This window comes from Amblyomma maculatum, chromosome 6 (genome assembly GCF_055883805.1).
Source record: "Amblyomma maculatum isolate TAMU_Amacu chromosome 6, ASM5588380v1, whole genome shotgun sequence".
NCBI lineage: Eukaryota > Metazoa > Arthropoda > Arachnida > Ixodida > Ixodidae > Amblyomma > Amblyomma maculatum.
The window spans coordinates 56023981-56041328 of record NC_139349.1 but is presented as its reverse complement, the minus strand read 5'-3'; the positions used below and the strand labels follow the sequence as shown (position 1 = coordinate 56041328).

Sequence of the window (17348 nt, the reverse complement as noted above, 5' to 3'; positions counted from 1 at the left end):
CCACTCAAGTCTTGTTCGGTTCTCTTTCATATGATAATAAAGGTAGATATGGCAAAACCAAATAACTTAGCAGCAACTGAACAACTGTCAAGCGCACTTGTATTTCCAACCGTGAAAATGCGACACGTATCCTTGCTGTAACCAGTAGAGTTTATTATTATAATTATTATTTAATATTGTTACCGAATCATTGTCGCTGCTACTGCTGCTAAACGGTATTGAATTCATGCAGTTTCGAAAAGAACAAGGGCTGCTGTGCGTGTTTTTAAAAGGTGGGCGCGGTCTGGATTAGTCCACTCCTCTACTAATGACTCCGTACGTGTACACTCTGCCGTGGGTGGATGGCTACACGTGCCACCATACTCGTACATGTCGGACGCGAGCCAGCAGCAAGGACACGTCCCCAGCGCAAAGTAAAAATATAAAGGGAGGCGTCACACAGAAGATAAACATCACGAGTCACCGGCGAAACGCGACACAAAAGGGCAGCGTTCAGGAGCAGCAGGTGCCTTGAACAAACAAACTGCGATGAAACCAAGGAAGTAGCAAAACCGCTTAAATTTTCTTCCAACCAGGCATTACAGTGAGCACAGATGGGGGACGTGCTACTTTATGGGTGTATGCAGGATCAGCCGGGTGGCTTTAGAGAATGCGCAGTGGCCAGATGCGAACGAGCACCGGCCATTGCGAATATGCAGCAAGCGCTGAAACTACGCGTCTACAATAGAAAGTATCCGCTACGCAGTACTGGCAAGAGAAGGAATTTGGTTCGCTACGTTATGAGGTTCTATGCGGTGCACAGTGCGCCTTGTTTCGCATGGTTTCTCTGCTGACCGGCGCGGCTGCCGTGTCCCTAGCTAGGTCATGCGGTCAGCGCGTACTCCTCTTACCGAGAGGGACGAGTGGGACGCGCACTCGACAAGCAGGAAGCGAGTTGCTGTGGCCACACGGACATACGAAGAGGACGAATGGCCATTCACTTCGGAGCGATGGTCTGGCGTACTCGTTGTCTAAATGATACGCGTTAGCAGACTACGCTGCCCGTGGCTAGCTGACGTGACCTCATGGCGGTTGGCGCGGGGTCACTTAATCGATCAAAAGGACAATACGGCCGTGAAGTGCGTTCAAACAAAGGACTGCGCTTTTCCATCGTGATTTGCCAGCTGAGCACATATGCGATGCGGATGACTTCCTCGGTAGAAAGCATTAGTATAGTGATTTATCGACTACAAAAGCTTGTTTTGTCTCTGTTTTGCCTTAGATGAATGCTTTGGGCTCTCTTTGGTTTTTTTTCTACACAGCCGGATGTTTCAAGGGTTCAATACAACAGCGTGCATGGACGCTACAGTACTGCAGTGAACCGGCACCTACTGCTCGTTGAAAAGTGAAATTGTTCCCGTTGCCTAACTAAGATCTTCATTGCTGTCATTTCTAGACGTTAAACGCATCTTGTGCGTGCGCAAACTAGAAAACTTTTTCCGGCAAAATTGATACCACCCCTTTCGATAGCGAAAGAGATGGCTGAGTAATACTAAGATGCCAAAATATTCTTTCAGGGCCCTGTAGAGAAGTGGCCCCACGACCTATGTTACGTGTGCGCTGTCGGCAAGCAATTGGATAAATAACCTCAATTTACAGCAAAGCTGTAAATCTTATGTATTTATTTGGGGATTGAAGTAGACTTGGATTAAGCTGCTGCACAAGGCCACGCAGTAGCAAACGCTGAGAATATTAAGTGGACAATTTAGATGACGAAAAAGAATATAGGGCATTCTGTGACGCAGGCTTCTCGAAATAAAGGCAGAGTGGTATAGATGCAAGGTTCCCTATAAATGATGATAGACGGTAAGCGAGCGGATCCTACAGCAGTGACAAAAGTATGGATGACGGTGACAGCAATAAAATAAGTCATCTGTCTAGTCATCAACAACCCATAATTAAATGCTGTGCACAGCACATAAAGTATATATTTTAGCAAGTGGGAGATGCTCGCGGAAGTTTTTCGATGGGAATGTCTCACGGTGTTCCTCTAATGGGCGCATCTTAGCTAATGCTGTTGAGAGGAACTTTCACTTTATTTGGTATCACGTAATTACAATTCATATTTCCCAGAGTTCTCTCTCTCTCTCTCTCTCTTAACACCTACCGCACGGAAAGCACATGGTCTACTAACATGACCTGCCTAAGACTAATTTTTAAGTTTCACCTCTTGAAGCCCAAATTTTCAAGTTTCGCAGACCATTTCCAGCATGCGATAGCTTTCGCTGCACGCACAGCATCGAGGGCGCTGTTGAATAATAATAATAGCAGAGGCTGAACTCACAAGAAACCCGTGAGCAAGTTGAGCAGCGTCGTCTTTCCGGCTCCGGAAGGACCCATGATGGCCGTCAGCGTCCCCGACCGAGCTTCTCCGCTCATGTTATCCACCAAGTTTCTGGAAGCTGCAGCATAAAGAGATAAACAGGAAGAACAATGCCGATAAAAGCTTTATTACTGTTCATTCCTAAATATGAAAGTGCGTTTTAATAATAATAATAATAATAATAATAATAATAATAATAATAATAATAATAATAATAATAATAATAATAATAATAATAATAATAATAATAATAATAATAATATAATGATAATAATATAATAATAATATTTGCAAGACATGTGGAAACAAATCTGTATCGTAAAAAATTGTTATAAACTATACTCAGCGACGAGTCCTTGTGCTTATATATAAGGATGCGTGCTTTTGTGGAAAAGTGGTTGCTTGGAGCCATGAAAGAAGCGTGTTTTTCAGTAAGGTAAACGCGACTACTAGCATAGCTGTTTTATTTTTTGATCTCCATGGTAGATCAAACAAGAAATATGCTACACACTGAAAATAAAAACTAATCTGCAGCGCATTACAGCCGCCTGTATAGAGAAGGTAGCTCCTGACGTTACGGTCCTACCTTCTGCACAACAATCGGCCATGCTCACGCTTTTCATTAAAGACTGACTTCTTTACCCACTGCCCGTTCTTATTTACAGCACTTATTGACGTAGTAAAAGACCGCAGACAAGTTTTTGATCCCGTTACCCCTCCGAGCTCAACTTTTTGGCTGCTTGGCATATTTGCTCGAAGCTTCAAGCAATTAAGGAAACCCAAAAGAACAGTCGAAGAAATGTTGCGTCTCCACCGGCACAAATTCCAATACCGCGCCGAGATCCAGGAAGTCCCTCTAAAGGAAGTGTTTTAAGAAGCCGCTGTGGGCGTCATATAACGGGTTTGTTTACAGGCAGAAAGAAGGCACATCCATAATTCTGCCAGCGGAGCCACAGAACGCTAGCAAACGTAGATAGTAAACAGGAGAGAAATATCATAGTAGTGTCCTCGAGGAAGCGGACTTCATGATTATAAAGTATGATTGGCGTGTAACTTGTATACACTATGTTGTTTTCTCCTGACATAATGCGCTTTGAGAAGTCATCTTGCTTTTTCTATATCCTACTTGCGCAGAATCTCGTCTAGTTATGATAGATACTTGCATCTGTGTGTCAGGTAATATGTCGGTAGATGGAGTTGCTCCTTTTGTCGAATTGATATCAGACGCTCACCAATGAAAGTTGATCCAGCGGCATGTCTGCACTACGTAGGTTTTGCCACATGGATTTAATTATATATTCCAACTTGACAGTCCCCGTAGCTGTTCTTGCGCTTTAGGCCGCACCCATTGCCACTGCCTTCTTTTTAGTGGGACCTCCTCCAATGTGTGCACGTATAGACCCTATCAGGTTTAGCAGGCGACAGTTGTGGCAACCATAATGGCGGAGCCGCAATAACGTTGGGCGGTTCGAAAATAAAAGCACAAAAAAAAAAAGTTTCCGAAGCGTCGGTGCCGATTTGTCGGACGCTTGAAATGCTTTGCAACGCCGTCCAACCAGAGCTCAGATTTAACCGTCGCCGTGTCATGATTCACCGTATTCCCTTTCTCTCTCTTCCTTTCTCCCTTACCGATGTTGCTTTGTGCGTGCTATGGTTGCGAGTAAAGCTGCAGTGACGTGACGTGAATAAGCTCTATAGGAGCCCGGATTAATAACATGGGAACCGAGAAAACCAGCCGCACACATTGTTTATTATCCAATCTCACCTTTCTTTTTCAAAGCCATTCGAGTCCTGTCGGCATAAAGAATTACTATAGGGCTGCTTGTTGCTGTTTTTTTCTTTATCTATATCGGTGTATACTCTTACAGCCTAATTTAACGTCGTTACCAGCGTTTAAGCAATTGTCTGCACAGATGCATCAGGAAAACCAGACTTCTTCAACCTTGACATCTGGAAATCAAAGCTGGTCTGCATGCCATGCGGGTAGGATAAAGAATTCTGTAAAATGTGTTTAGCAGTTGATCTCTCAATGTTTTTTTAGATTGAGCGGAATTGTAGGATAACAGATGTTTTCTTGCGTGGGCGCAGAAACACCAGCAAACGTGCCAGTGATACAAGAGTGCACCCTAAGGCCTGGAAGCTGCAGAACGTTAATGCAAAGGAATTGACATGTATATGTTAAAACTATGCGGTAAATGCAAAGTCTTTAATTGGATTTTTTTTAGGAAAGCCGTGTGCTCCAATGGTTTTAAAGAGACAGCGCCACTCAGAACGACTGAATGTACTATGACATGCACATTCGTAAATAATATAACTTTCAGTGCGAAAGTTACTACAGAATTTCAGCACTGAAAGTTTACTGCGTTAATAGGCTCATTAGCGAAAAGAGCGTAGTCTGTGTAACCCTGTATATCAATGCACCAGCACCCTGCAAAATACCTTCGCTCACCCCCACCCTCCAGAAGCTCAACCAGGAGAGAAACAAAAAAGCGACGCTAAAATCATTCTAGGGCGCAACAGAGAAGCTGTCGTTGAATATGCGAAACGTTAAAGCAGTACAGCTAACGCATATTGTGACCTCCTTTGTGTTATCACCTGATCACCTGTCAATTTTGTGCGTGCGTGCGTGCGTGCGTGCGTGCGTGCGTGCGTGCGCGCGCGCGCGCGTGTGTGTGTGTGTGTGTGTGTGTGTGTGTGTGTGTGTGTGTGTGTGTGTGTGTGTGTGTGTGTGTGTGTGTGTGTGTGTGTGTGTGTGTGTGTGTGTGTGTGTGTGTGTGTGTGTGTGTGTGTGTGTGTGTGTGTGTGTGTGTGTGTGTGTGTGTGTGTGTGTGTGTGTGTGTGTGTGTGTGTGTGTGTGTGTGTGTGTGTGTGTGTGTGTGTGTGTGTGTGTGTGTGTGTGTGTGTGTGTGTGTGTGTGTGTGTGTGTGTGTGTGTGTGTGTGTGTGTGTGTGTGTGTGTGTGTGTGTGTGTGTGTGTGTGTGTGTGTGTGTGTGTGTGTGTGTGTGTGTGTGTGTGTGTGTGTGTGTGTGTGTGTGTGTGTGTGTGTGTGTGTGTGTGTGTGTGTGTGTGTGTGTGTGTGTGTCCCTCGCTATATGCAGAGCTTTCTTAGTGCTGAATAAAACAAAATATCTTGTTCCTGAGGGAACTATGGAACCGCACACGCAAAAACAAACGCGTTACTGGCATCAGTGAGGGAACATTTAGATTTTAAGCGATATAGCGAATGAACGCAGTGCTAATACAGCGCGTCTCTAGGACAGAAAATTATTCGAATTTCATTGCGCATACAGAGCGTGAGGTACGCACCCTTGCCTTTCTTGACCTTGTACGTGAGGTTTCTCCAGGCAACATCGATGCTCTCGAAGTTCCTGAAACCGTTGTGGCGGCCATTCCCGTTCACCGCTGTTTTGCAAGTCTTGAAGTTCACCGCCGCTGCGAATTGTAGAAAGCAACAGTGAATACAATGCAGAGAGGGAGCGACTTCACTTTCAGCAAAATGCTCATGTACAGATGCACAAAATGTGAAAGATAGCACTGCGGTTCACACTCAAGAATCAAATTTATTCGCGAAAGCACGCGTCTACAGGAAAACGTTTTGTAAACAAAACATGAAATAAAGTTCAATAAAACGGAGAGTTGAGCTAGTTGGTACATGTTTAAGGAATAACAGCGCGGAGACGAAGGACAATCAGGTGTTGTCTTTTTCCTTGGCCTTCGTCTCCGCGCTGTTATTCCTTAAACAAAACATGATCATAACTGCGTGACACTCATACACGGGTCATGGACGCCATATTTTTAACCCCGGCAAAGAGCATGAGGATGTGTTATGGGACACATCTCTGCAGAGCAAGTAGGAAAGCTGCCCAGAAAAAAAAAGAAAAGAAAAGAAAAAGAAAGCGTCTACTTCTCCCGTACAAAGCACCAGTTTTCATTGGTTTCGTAAGAGGTCAATAAGCCTAATTTAATATGTCTTTGTCATGTTCAATAGTTCTTAATGACTGGAAGTATGCAAAGATTACCCGAATACCTAAAACAGAAAATCGGTCGCTTATCACTTCGTACAGACCAGTTTCATTGATGTCCATATGTGCGAAAACTCTTAGCATAATATATTCAAACATATTTTGGTCTTTCTGCATGACAGCAAATTAATAGATCACAGGGAGCATTGAGTTTCGGAAAAGATTATCTACAACAACACAGCTTCTCGAAACTATTCACGAATTCGCGGAAATCCTAGACAGACAGGAGCAAATTGACACGATAGTCATTGATTTTGAAAAGGCCTTCGCCCGTGTATCTAAACTTCTACTAACACTACAGAAATTGCTTAAAAATGATTCACTGCTTGCATGGGTCTGTGCATATTTGTCGTTACGGCAACAGAGTGTGTTTATTGATGGTGTGCGCTCTGGCTCAGCACCTGTTCAGACGGGCATTCCACAGGGGTCTGTCCTTAGGGCCCCTTTTCTTTGTAATATTTTATCAATGATTTAATAAGCGAAGTGAACGTAGAAATAAGATTATTTGCAGATGACTGCATATTATATGAAGAAATCAAAAGCTTAAATGACCAGGTTTGTTTGAATGGCTCATTGGCCAAGGTGGAAGCGTGGTGCGCCACTTGGCAAATGACTATTAATGCAAAGAAAACGGTCGCTTCGTCAATAACACGATAACGACGCCCTTTCAAATTTTCTTACAGCATCAGTGGTAAAAATCTATCTGCGGTCAGCAGCTACGACTTCAGATGGAACGAACATATATTCTATATTTCAAAAAAGGCAAGGAGCAAGTTTGGTATACTTGAAGAGGTCGCTACGACTGTCGACACAAGAAATCTATCTATCCTTTAGCGTACAAGACCGATTCTTGAGTACGCCTCAATAATATGGGATCCATACACAAAGTAAAATATCGCCCAAATAGAAAGCATGCAAAGAAAATCTGCTAGGTTTGTATTTCACTACTATAGCTGGCAAGTATCTCCGGCAGTTCTTATAAACAAAGCAAACTTGGAGATGCTTAGATTGCGACGGTATAAAGACAGACAGAAATGCATGCACTTACTTTATCACGATATGCTGGGGCTAAATAAGGATGCGTGCAATTATTCTGTTTCTAGGCGCCCAAAACGATCACATCATAAAAAAAAAATTAGAGTTTCCTTGCGGAACGGATGTGTTTAAATACTAGTTTTTTCCAAGGACAGTGAGTGAGTGGAATGCGCTTGCCGAGCCAGTACAGTGGAATGCCCGACCTTCCAGTCATCCTACGCCATGTTCGACAGCATGTATACACTGCACTGTTATCTTTGTGATGTTATGCATAAACCTTCGAGTGCTCCGTTTTCTTAGCCGCTATATATCGTATATTTTGTTTCCTGCTCAAGCGTTTGATCATGCGTGGTGTATTTTTTCATATCACTACAACTTTGATGCTATTTATGCGCCATGTTCTTTGTGTCACGTTTTATTTTCGTCTGCATTTCTAGTGCTTGATTTCTTCCGTTAGTTCTTTCTTTATTAGCATACTGCCGGAATTGTCAGCTGAACTTGCGCAGATCAAGAGGTGCTTGATTTTTTTAGGCTGGCAACTTGTTCTGCACCTGTCCTGAGCAAACTTACTCCTTGTGGTCTTTGTATCATTCCATTTTTTTTTTTAATTCATGTAATGCTTTTCCTGCTGCCAATTTTGTTCCCGTGTTTTGTTCCGCCCACTCCTGCCAAAAGGCCTAAGACAGAGCCCGAGAGTGTATTGTAAATAAAATGAAATAAAATAAATAAGGAGTTAATAAGACACGAACGTGTGTAGCCATCGGGTATGCAACACACTGTGGTGAAAAACATAGCTATCGTCTTTTTTGGCTTTGTTTTCACCGTGGAACGTTGCCAACTCGCCCAACTAGTGCATCACTAAAATCACGGCTTTTGTCGACCTCTTCGTATACGTGACCAGCGCACGTACACCAAAGCCGCCTGCTTTCGCAACATGGGTTTCTGTCCGCCCATCAAGCCAGAACACGCTCTATTACGCAACAAGACTATCTTGCGACGCAATAAAGCTTTCTAATTGCCTGTCGCTTATCTAGGCATCGCGGACGCTTGACTGTTACGTTTGAAAGTATTGGCGCTCTTCCTACTTTTTGTACAGTGCACGCTCTACTCATATGACGCACACGGAGAACCAGGAACTGGATTCAATACACATCGTATTTTCACCGAACCCATCGGTGCCGCCTGCTTGCGCCGTGCCCTTGGCCTTGACAATAGCGCCTGATGCCGAAGCTAGGAAGGAAGCACTCTCCCACAAGCCGCGGACATCCCCTTGCGTAACTATGTCCTTGGCCTTGAGAATTGTTCTCCCGCCTTTTTATAAACGAAAGACGCCATTAGGTCTGTCTGCGTTTGAGAAAGAATACAGGGTATGCATACGCTGCAACGGGTTCCATAGTGAGCGGTGAAGGACCCCACGCGGTCGTTGCTGCAAGCAGTATTGATGGCACAATGTTGGCGTGATTCCACGGTTTTTGATTTGCTGGATTTCTCGTCGACGCCTCCTCTCTGCCAGAATAGCTCAATATCACAGCAGTGATTTCCTTTTTGTGAACGCCAGTGATAGATGCCAAGGTATTAAGTGTAAGCCCAGTTCGCTTCTGAGGTAGGCACTTTTAGCAAACAAGTAGCTTATTGTATTTACTCGTTTCCTTTTATTTTCGCAACTCCTATGTGCTGTAATTGTTGCGAACTCCGATCGTGTCATGGCAGTGATGATGATGATGATGATGATGATGATGATGATGATGATGATGAAAGCATTTTTCATTGAAATCAAACTTGTTGGTCGGCCACCCTATCCTAAGAGTCCGTTGAATTTTGCAGCCGCTCTTGCCCTTAAATCAACCGCTGTAGAACGTTCGGGTCCGACCTGGACAGCATTCTCTCCCACCGTTCAATCGCCGGACCTTTTATCCCTTCTCCTGCAGTGTTGTACTGACAGGGTCGTACCATGCGGTACAGGTCTGCCTTCATGTCACAGTGTGCCCATTGTAGCCCATAGTCGTGAGGGTAGATTGCGTGAAGTCTTTTTGGGCTGAGTACGTGTTTGTTTGAATTATTCTCAGTGTATTGTTCTTTGTCTATAGGTGTCTATCAGCTGGCGCGTATTCCCTTCTGCATAGCCTATAGTGTTGTAGGATTTCCGAGTAGGTGGTCAGCATGTTTGAGTAGTGGTGCTCGTCCTCCGGGCTGCGGCTTGTACGCCTTCGTTCCCTTCTACGGACAGGTGAGCTGGCGTCCATATCAGCTTCGCTTTCCTTACGTCTTCCTTGGTGTCTGAAGATCCTTATAGCTGCCTGCCATATTCTGCATCTGGTGTAGTTTCTGCGCGCTTCTTGCGAGTCTGTTATTATAGTCACGTCCAGCATCCATGTTCGAGGTTCGTCTACTTCGTATTTATGAATTACTGTCTGCAGACATGTTGACAAATTCTTCCCTTTAAATTACCACAGTGCAGAAAACCGCAGTTACGAGTTTGCCGCCCTTCAAAAGCGTTACACAACCGATATACTGTACGAAAACCGCAGGATATCTTAACTCGCTGAACTAGGCGCGCCTCAACAGCAGCGAAGAACACCCTGGGGGTGACCGCCTTTTCATGAGCGTTTTTTTTTTTTGTCACTCGCGTAATGAAAGTATCAAATGAGCTCGTTTTGGCTTTTAGTGCAATTCTGTACAGCAAACGTGATGCAGCAAGCGCTTTTGTTTTTGTTTTACATCAGTGCCACACTATCGCACCCAAAACTTGTATTTAAATAATACAGCATTTAGAATCACAGCTTTAAGAATTGAGCACTCCAAACTCCATTCAATGCTCAGAGACAATTATTGTAACACTTTGCTGCAAATTTAATCGCTCAGCTGTCCTTTTGTCTTTTTTCTTTGTCGGTGCATTTCTAGCGATGTTCGGATTTTCGTGAAAACAAAGCTTCCAAACGGTTTGTTTGTATTTGGCACATGTTAATCATTCTTTCTGCCTGCCCGCGCCTGCCTCTTTTTGGACATCGCCAACTAACGCCCTCTGTTCGCGCATGTGGCGAACACCACCTCCAAAGGCCAGGAAAAATCAGTAGGCTATACAGAGAGAGAGAGAGAGAGAGAGAGAGAGACATTTCATACTTCCATCGAGCGGCCATGAACATTTATTTACCGAAATGATAAAGGTGATCTTCAGTGTGCAGCTCCGCTCGGTAAGTAGTGGAAGCTGTGCAAGCTATAGCTTGTGGAGATTTTCTAGACATGTACTCAGCTCAAAACTCTTTCAGTATGTGTATCAAACATTAATGTTGCTGCAAACCCTCCCAATAAACAAAATACTGGCTAGAGATCTCACTGTTGGGTACGAATGTCCAGAGGTTGCAATCTCCTACGAGGGATTAGCGAACAAACAATTCAAGAGCGAACAAGCAACAAGAGGTGACTAATTTCGAAAGCACAAATGTCGCACCAGCCGCCGATGCTACGTACGTCGTTAACAGTGTGCGTCCATACTTCTACGCTTGCGGCGAGTCAAGTAAACAATGGCAGTATCATGTGCAGGGGTTATATTATGATGCCTTAACGCATTATTTATCGAGCACCCGCCACTTCTCAAGAGAAAAACACTATTTAGCTATTTAATTGAGAATGTACCTCCACGCGATAGATGCCGGGGCACGATACGCCGCGTGTAGAAGCGAGCAAACAGCACCTCGCCCCGGGTAAGCCATAACAGTCAAATGAGCCCGATATAGGTACCAGCGTACTGCGTGGAAAGGCTGCTCGCCAATGGCAGAATCAACATTCACATATGGTCATCATTACAAGGTGTAAGTTTGAGTTGCGAACGCAGAATGGGTGTTGTTCCTGCGTTCATGTGTTTCTAACTTGTGCTGTAACAGTAAATGTGCAAGGATGCAAAAAAATAATAAACACCACATATACCAAAACCTGAAACCTACGCACTCTTATGGGAGCGATCATATATGAACTCTTTGCGGAGTATGTGGCAGGCATAGAGCCAAGAAACAGCCGCAGCTACCTGCCGCTTGAATGGCGTTACGAAATAACAATCGCAGGCAATGTACGCGTAACTGATGTGATGGCGAACACGGATTTGTGGGTTTGCAACAGCGACGCGAGCTTGTGATACCAAAGAGTCGCGATACCGCAACTGAGAAATAATTGGTCAAAACACGCTTGTATACGTTGAGTCCGTACGCTCTCACAACGCGCACACGTATCATCTGCGTACAATTCGGCGTAAATTATTCTTCACATTATTACGACTCGTAGTCGGCACAATGCCTCTTTGTCACCCTTCACCTTAAAAAAAAAATGGGCGTAGAGATCAGCTAACTAATTTACCTGCTACACATCGACCGCCTAATAAGGCAGAGTGGAGAGGTAGGGTTTTTGCACGTCTTAAACTTTCCATAAGGTTGTTGCAGGCTGGTAAATTCAAAAAAGAGGATCCCTTTTCCCATGGTAAGCAGCGACTTTACACAGACAGTCTCTCTTAACAATATCGGTTTAATCTGATAAATTTGGCTTGGTTTAATTTGTGAGGTTTAGCGTCCCAAAGCGACTCACGCTATGAGAGACGCCGTAGTGGAGGACTCCTGAAATTTCGACCACCTGGCGATAAATTTCATTCTCTTATTGGTTGAAAGGAACGCGGCGCTAATGTTTAAACATCTGTGGCAAAACAAAAAAAATTTTTTTGATGGAATAAGCGCTATTCGTGCTCTGCGACGAAGAAGAAATTCAGTGATTCAAATTAAATACTGCACCTAGGAAGGAAGCGCGCAAGGTTGTCGTGGCTTCAGTTTGTTACCGTACTTTACCTACGCTTCCGGAGACGTAAACAAGCACATGATTTATTTATTATTACCGTTCGCCCACTTACTAGACATGATGATGCCATATATATATATATTGTAATGTACTAGGCGACGACGAAGTGAACAGTGCAGGAGAAAAGGAGACGACGATGAAGATAGAATAAAGCAGGGCGTTCGAACGAACGGACGTGTTTCTGCTTGTTCAGTCTCTACAATACATATATATATATATATATATATATATATATATTACCTGACGCTTCGCTTTCGCTTCCTCTCCCTGCCAAAAACTCATTTCACGATGATGCACTGAAGCAGTTAAGCACGGTAGTCACGAGACTGTATGAAAATTATGAAGCTTATTGTAAATTTAGTATATTGGCAGAGAGCGTAGAGTGTCGATTTTGTTCCTAGTAAGAGTTACATATCGCTCACGTCAAAAACCTTCGTCAGAGGCGCGAAGCTCACGCAGCAAAGCAGGCAGCCCAATAACTATCAGTATAAATAAATAAGTCCGACCCCGCTTTATGCACTGCTTTCCGGCCTTTTCCTGCATCCCGCTAAGTTGCGCGAGTCAGGATGCTCAGTGGCAACAAAAGAGGAGAAAGGGCCCCACCTTAAAATGATAAATAACCACATGGGTTTTAAGGGTAGAGGAGGGAAGCCTCAGTTCGCCGATCGAACCAACGTTTCGACAAGTGGAATTGTCTTCTTCTGCCCCAGACGAAAACAAGCCCGCTTGTCGAAACGTTGGCTCGACCTGCAAACTGAGGCTTCCCCCCTCTACCATCGTTCATTGCTCTTTCATACCGTGTAGCCATCTTCTTCCTCTCGTTCTACATACGTGGTCTTTTGAACTCCGAAGTGGTGGAACCAGCTGGCGGGCCATTTTACCTTGCTAAGCAACGATAGTGGCACGGTTAGATGAGGTTAAACATTCAATTTTTGTTACACGAAGCAGCGCTGAACGCACCTGCGTCACGTGCAAAAATGAGTAGAAATACCACGTAACAGTCTTGGCAGGGCTGCTACATAACATCATGGCAACTATCTCCCTGTCTTCCGAGAGATCCGTGGTGTTTACAAAAGGCGCCAAGGAGAGTGAGAAAGGAAATGAGAAGCCACGTGCTGTCTTGTCCTCTTTTGGCCGCGGCGCAACGACCTTACCACATGAAGGAGCGCCGCAGATATGGGAGGTGGAGGGGAGGCTGCTTTACACGCTTGTTCTTGTTCGCGCGTTTGTCACGCGGCCTGTGTCTTCCGCCGGAAAGTGCGAGCGCGCGATAAGCGCAGCTAAAACGCCGTCTCGTCAGCGGACGCACGCTTCCTCCATTGTTTCAGGGAACTCGTAAATATTGCCGGAACAGCCGCATGACCCGTAGATGAGAGAACTTCCTGTATATCCCATACAAAATTTTCCGCGCGAAAAGCGCTGGAGAGAGATGAAAAACTGGTTCTCCGTTCGTAGATGGTGCTCGCGCTAGTCGCCGGCTTAATGGCAGGCTGCAAACGGCTACACGTGGTGCGTCAAGAAAATGTACTGAACTTCATAGACCGATGCGTGCGTTTTTCTGCGCTTCGAAGCCCGGCGATGGGCCAGCATACTAGTGACAAGGCGAGTGTCGACATCAATGTATGCTCAAAGTCGGCCCTCGTTAATATTTTCAGGAAACAAAGAATGCTCAAGGAGGTAATGAACTTGATCCTAATGATGTAAGTTTCGTGTGGACTACAATCCAAGAAATACAACCATCATCCCCAGCAGCAGCAGCAGTAACATCCGAGGCCACTGCTAAACAAAGGCCTCTGTCGTATCTCGCACTGCAAATCGTATAGAAGGTTCGACCATTGCAGAGCCTTGGTGATTCCGTCGGTACGGAACTTCTCTACCCGAAGCACTCTTGGCTGCACGAGTGTTAAAACAACCTCAAGACAAGGGCTGCCCGTTAGCGCGTGATCAACAGCCTAACTATGCGGGCGATTATGGCGCAGCGTGACCTAGCGCTAGTTGGATGTATCGCGGCGTAGCTGCTTAATTTGAAGCCAGCAAGAAGGTGCCAAATCGCCTCCATCAAGGCCAGCCCAAGGGCAGAGGAAACTTCCCGCTGGGCTATAATTGAGTGCGTCCCCTTCGGCTATCCACAATGGATCTGACCCGCCGCGTTTAGAGGCGAAACGACAACATCATCGACAACAATGAGAGCAAAATGCTGCTCCATGCGAGGAAAAAAGCTAACTGAAACCAAAACCTTAGACATCGACCAGCACTAACGAAGTATAAAGTAGGTAGAGTAACGAGTGTGGGAAGTAGGACGACGGTGCAGACTGGCTTGACGATGAGGTTGAGACCGGACAGGAAGTAGAATGAGACCTAGAGAACAGGTCTCTCCGCACCGCTGATGTGTCGCGGAGGTGCGCTAGGAGCAAGGTATTAATTTAACTGTCACTTTGTATCTCCGATTTGACACGTGATGAAAAGGTGCCCGACTTTCGCTTGCCGTTCATTGCGTTGTCATGTACTACGTCACAACACGCTGATGCATTATGTGAGAGCCAAGAGAGGGGCGCAGCAGTTGCTTCGATATTCCGTTGTTTACTTGACAGCGAATCGAAGCTTTTGCGATGATGGTGCTGTCCAGCGTCGCATCTAGAAGTAAAAAGTCCAGAAGTTGGAACCTTTCGCCTCTCTTTTCCGCTTCGCCAGCTCCCGAATCACAAAACATGGAATTCTCATAAACTAACTGATATCTCCCAGATCGAAAGTGTTCAAAACAGAAAGCTGTTCGTTTCATTTGTCACCAGTATCACTGAAATGTTTCGCCCACTTTCGCCCTGCCTTCATTGCAGCTAACAGCATTACCAAGTCACCGGGAAGTAGAATCCTTAAAATTCCTTTATTGCATCGTACGTGGCCACTGTCGGCTTTCGTCATCAGTTATATTAATCTAGCGCACCGCACTTCCACAAGGCACTATCATGAACTAAATAAACTTCAGTCCCTATTTTGCCAAAACAGATACGTTTAAACACAGTTTTTTCCCTTGTATGGTCGAGGTATGGAACAGGCTACCTGGTCCACATCGCTCCCTTCCTTGCATGAATTTGTTCAAGCAATCAGCCACTGTTGATCATTGTCTTCATGAACACAAATCAATCATTACTTTGTTTCTGCGTTTGTTTATTTGATTGTATTGTTGACACTGTACTGTATGATTGTTTTATTGTTTTGTCATTTTTTTTTTAATATGCACTCCCCCATCTCACTCCTGTTATAGCTCCAGATGGAGCTGCAGTATGTACAAATAAAAATAAAAATAAATAACATAAAACTCTACCTCACTTTGACGCGACGAGCTTTCGTGTTTACATGCACTTTTCGAAAGCGCAGTTTATCCCGCTGTACCCCCTTTTGGCGCAGCGTCTCCACATGACTTCGATGCGAGGGAACTTGTCTTGGTGCTACTCTGTCACCGCTATGTAAATCCCACTATGGTGCCCCAAAATACATGTAGACAATGTCATTGCTGTTTCCTCCCTCAGTTGCGCAGTTCATATGTCGTATTTTTCATCTGTCGTTAAAACACGATTCGTGAAAGCATTTGCATAGAAGGGTCAAGCGACTCAAATGGGTTGTACGAACATATTTGCCACTGCCAGTTAACTTCCTGCGTCATTCACAGACTCTCGTTCAGTTAAACTGGGTGCTTACTACGGGGTAAAAGACATCGTACTACGTTGTTAAATTCCCGCGTTTTTCTGGTGCTCGAACAAAGACAAGTGCACTTATTCTGCACTAGCGAAGCGCTCAAATTACACTAACATTGCACTCAGTGAATGTAAGCTGGGACACGGTGCACTTAATCACCGTCAGGGCTATGTTGAAACTGTTTTACCTTTTCGGTAATTTATTAATGTTTTCTCTCTTGCTTTCTGTATACGTGGCAACGCACCTGAGCTCTCAACCAGCAACTGCGTGCATTATTAGCACTTATAATTTGTGAGCGCTGTAAGTCACTTCAACGGACAGCCTCGGTTATTCGGTTATTTTAAGATGCGTTCGCGGATGTTCTGTTAGTGATCGCGACTTCGTGGCCGAAGCGCCGCATGGCAGAAACGTAAAGCGCCGTGGTCTGTGAGTAACAGGGTGTAGGTAAAAACGTCCCCGAAAAAAAAAAGGTGCCCGGTGGTCAGCTCGCCTTTTCCCCGCAAACAAAGCGAAGATGAACGCTGTCAATGAGTTATCCCTGCCATCGTTTATGTTTTTGTTTTTAATGCACGCATGAGTTCGATGTTCGCGGTCAGTTCCAAGCCGACAAGTAAAACCGCTGCAGTAAAGTTAACATATATCATTCATCATTGCAGCTCGACACGGAGAAACGCAGTCTACGTCCTCTAGCACAAGCTTCAGTCCTCGTACGGGGAGATTTTTTCCTACTTCGCAAATAGGGACTTTTTTTCCGGGGACGCTTTTACCGGATCCCGTGAGTAACAGTGCACCAGTGCACCAGTGCACACAAGTGAATCCGGACATGACATCTTTCCGGCGGGCTCATTAGCGCTCTTCGAAACATGCGTATAGCACGCGCGCATGAAACACATATCTACGATGTTAGTATGAGAACGTTCCGGAATAAATACATAGCGGGAATGCGCACTTCATTCATGCGCACTAAGATTAGGCAGCTGATTCCACCCGAAGAAGAAAAGTGATTACATTGTGTCTGATATACTTGCGCACTTAAGCAGTGATTTTGCAGCGCATTTACTTCTTAGAAGCGATCACATTGATAATAAACTTTAGCCGTAATCCAGTAAAACTTTCTTATATTTGTGAAAGGTGCGCTGTTCTCAGTTTTAATAACTTCGGTCCTTTTTCTCAAGTCCAATCCCAAAACCTTAGAGGTTTTTGTTTCTTTCTCTAACTTCTGAAAAACCGTTCTGTAAAAAGAAAAAAATGCCTTGTTGCAAATTCTATGTATAGACGCGACTGTGGGCTCAATTTCTACGAAACAAAAAATATATGCAGTTAATCAAAACAGACCTGTCATGTGGCATTCATCATCTCCGCTCTTGAGCAGACTTAAGCCTAGTCTACGCTTTCGCTTC

General features: G+C 44.7%; 1 protein-coding gene across 2 annotated transcripts in view; it reads right to left on the bottom strand.

Moving 5' to 3' along the window:
• LOC146185799 (ATP-binding cassette sub-family G member 1-like) overlaps nt 1-17348 on the bottom strand; it is a 64622-nt gene that overhangs the window by 31871 nt on the left and 15403 nt on the right. For both annotated transcript variants that reach the window (XM_084606738.1, XM_084606737.1), the window contains 2 exons: nt 5669-5794; nt 2324-2441 (listed from right to left, as the gene is read on the bottom strand). In XM_084606738.1, the coding sequence (XP_084462864.1) occupies nt 2324-2441; nt 5669-5794 (244 nt within the window). The remainder of the gene's footprint in view (nt 1-2323; nt 2442-5668; nt 5795-17348) is intronic.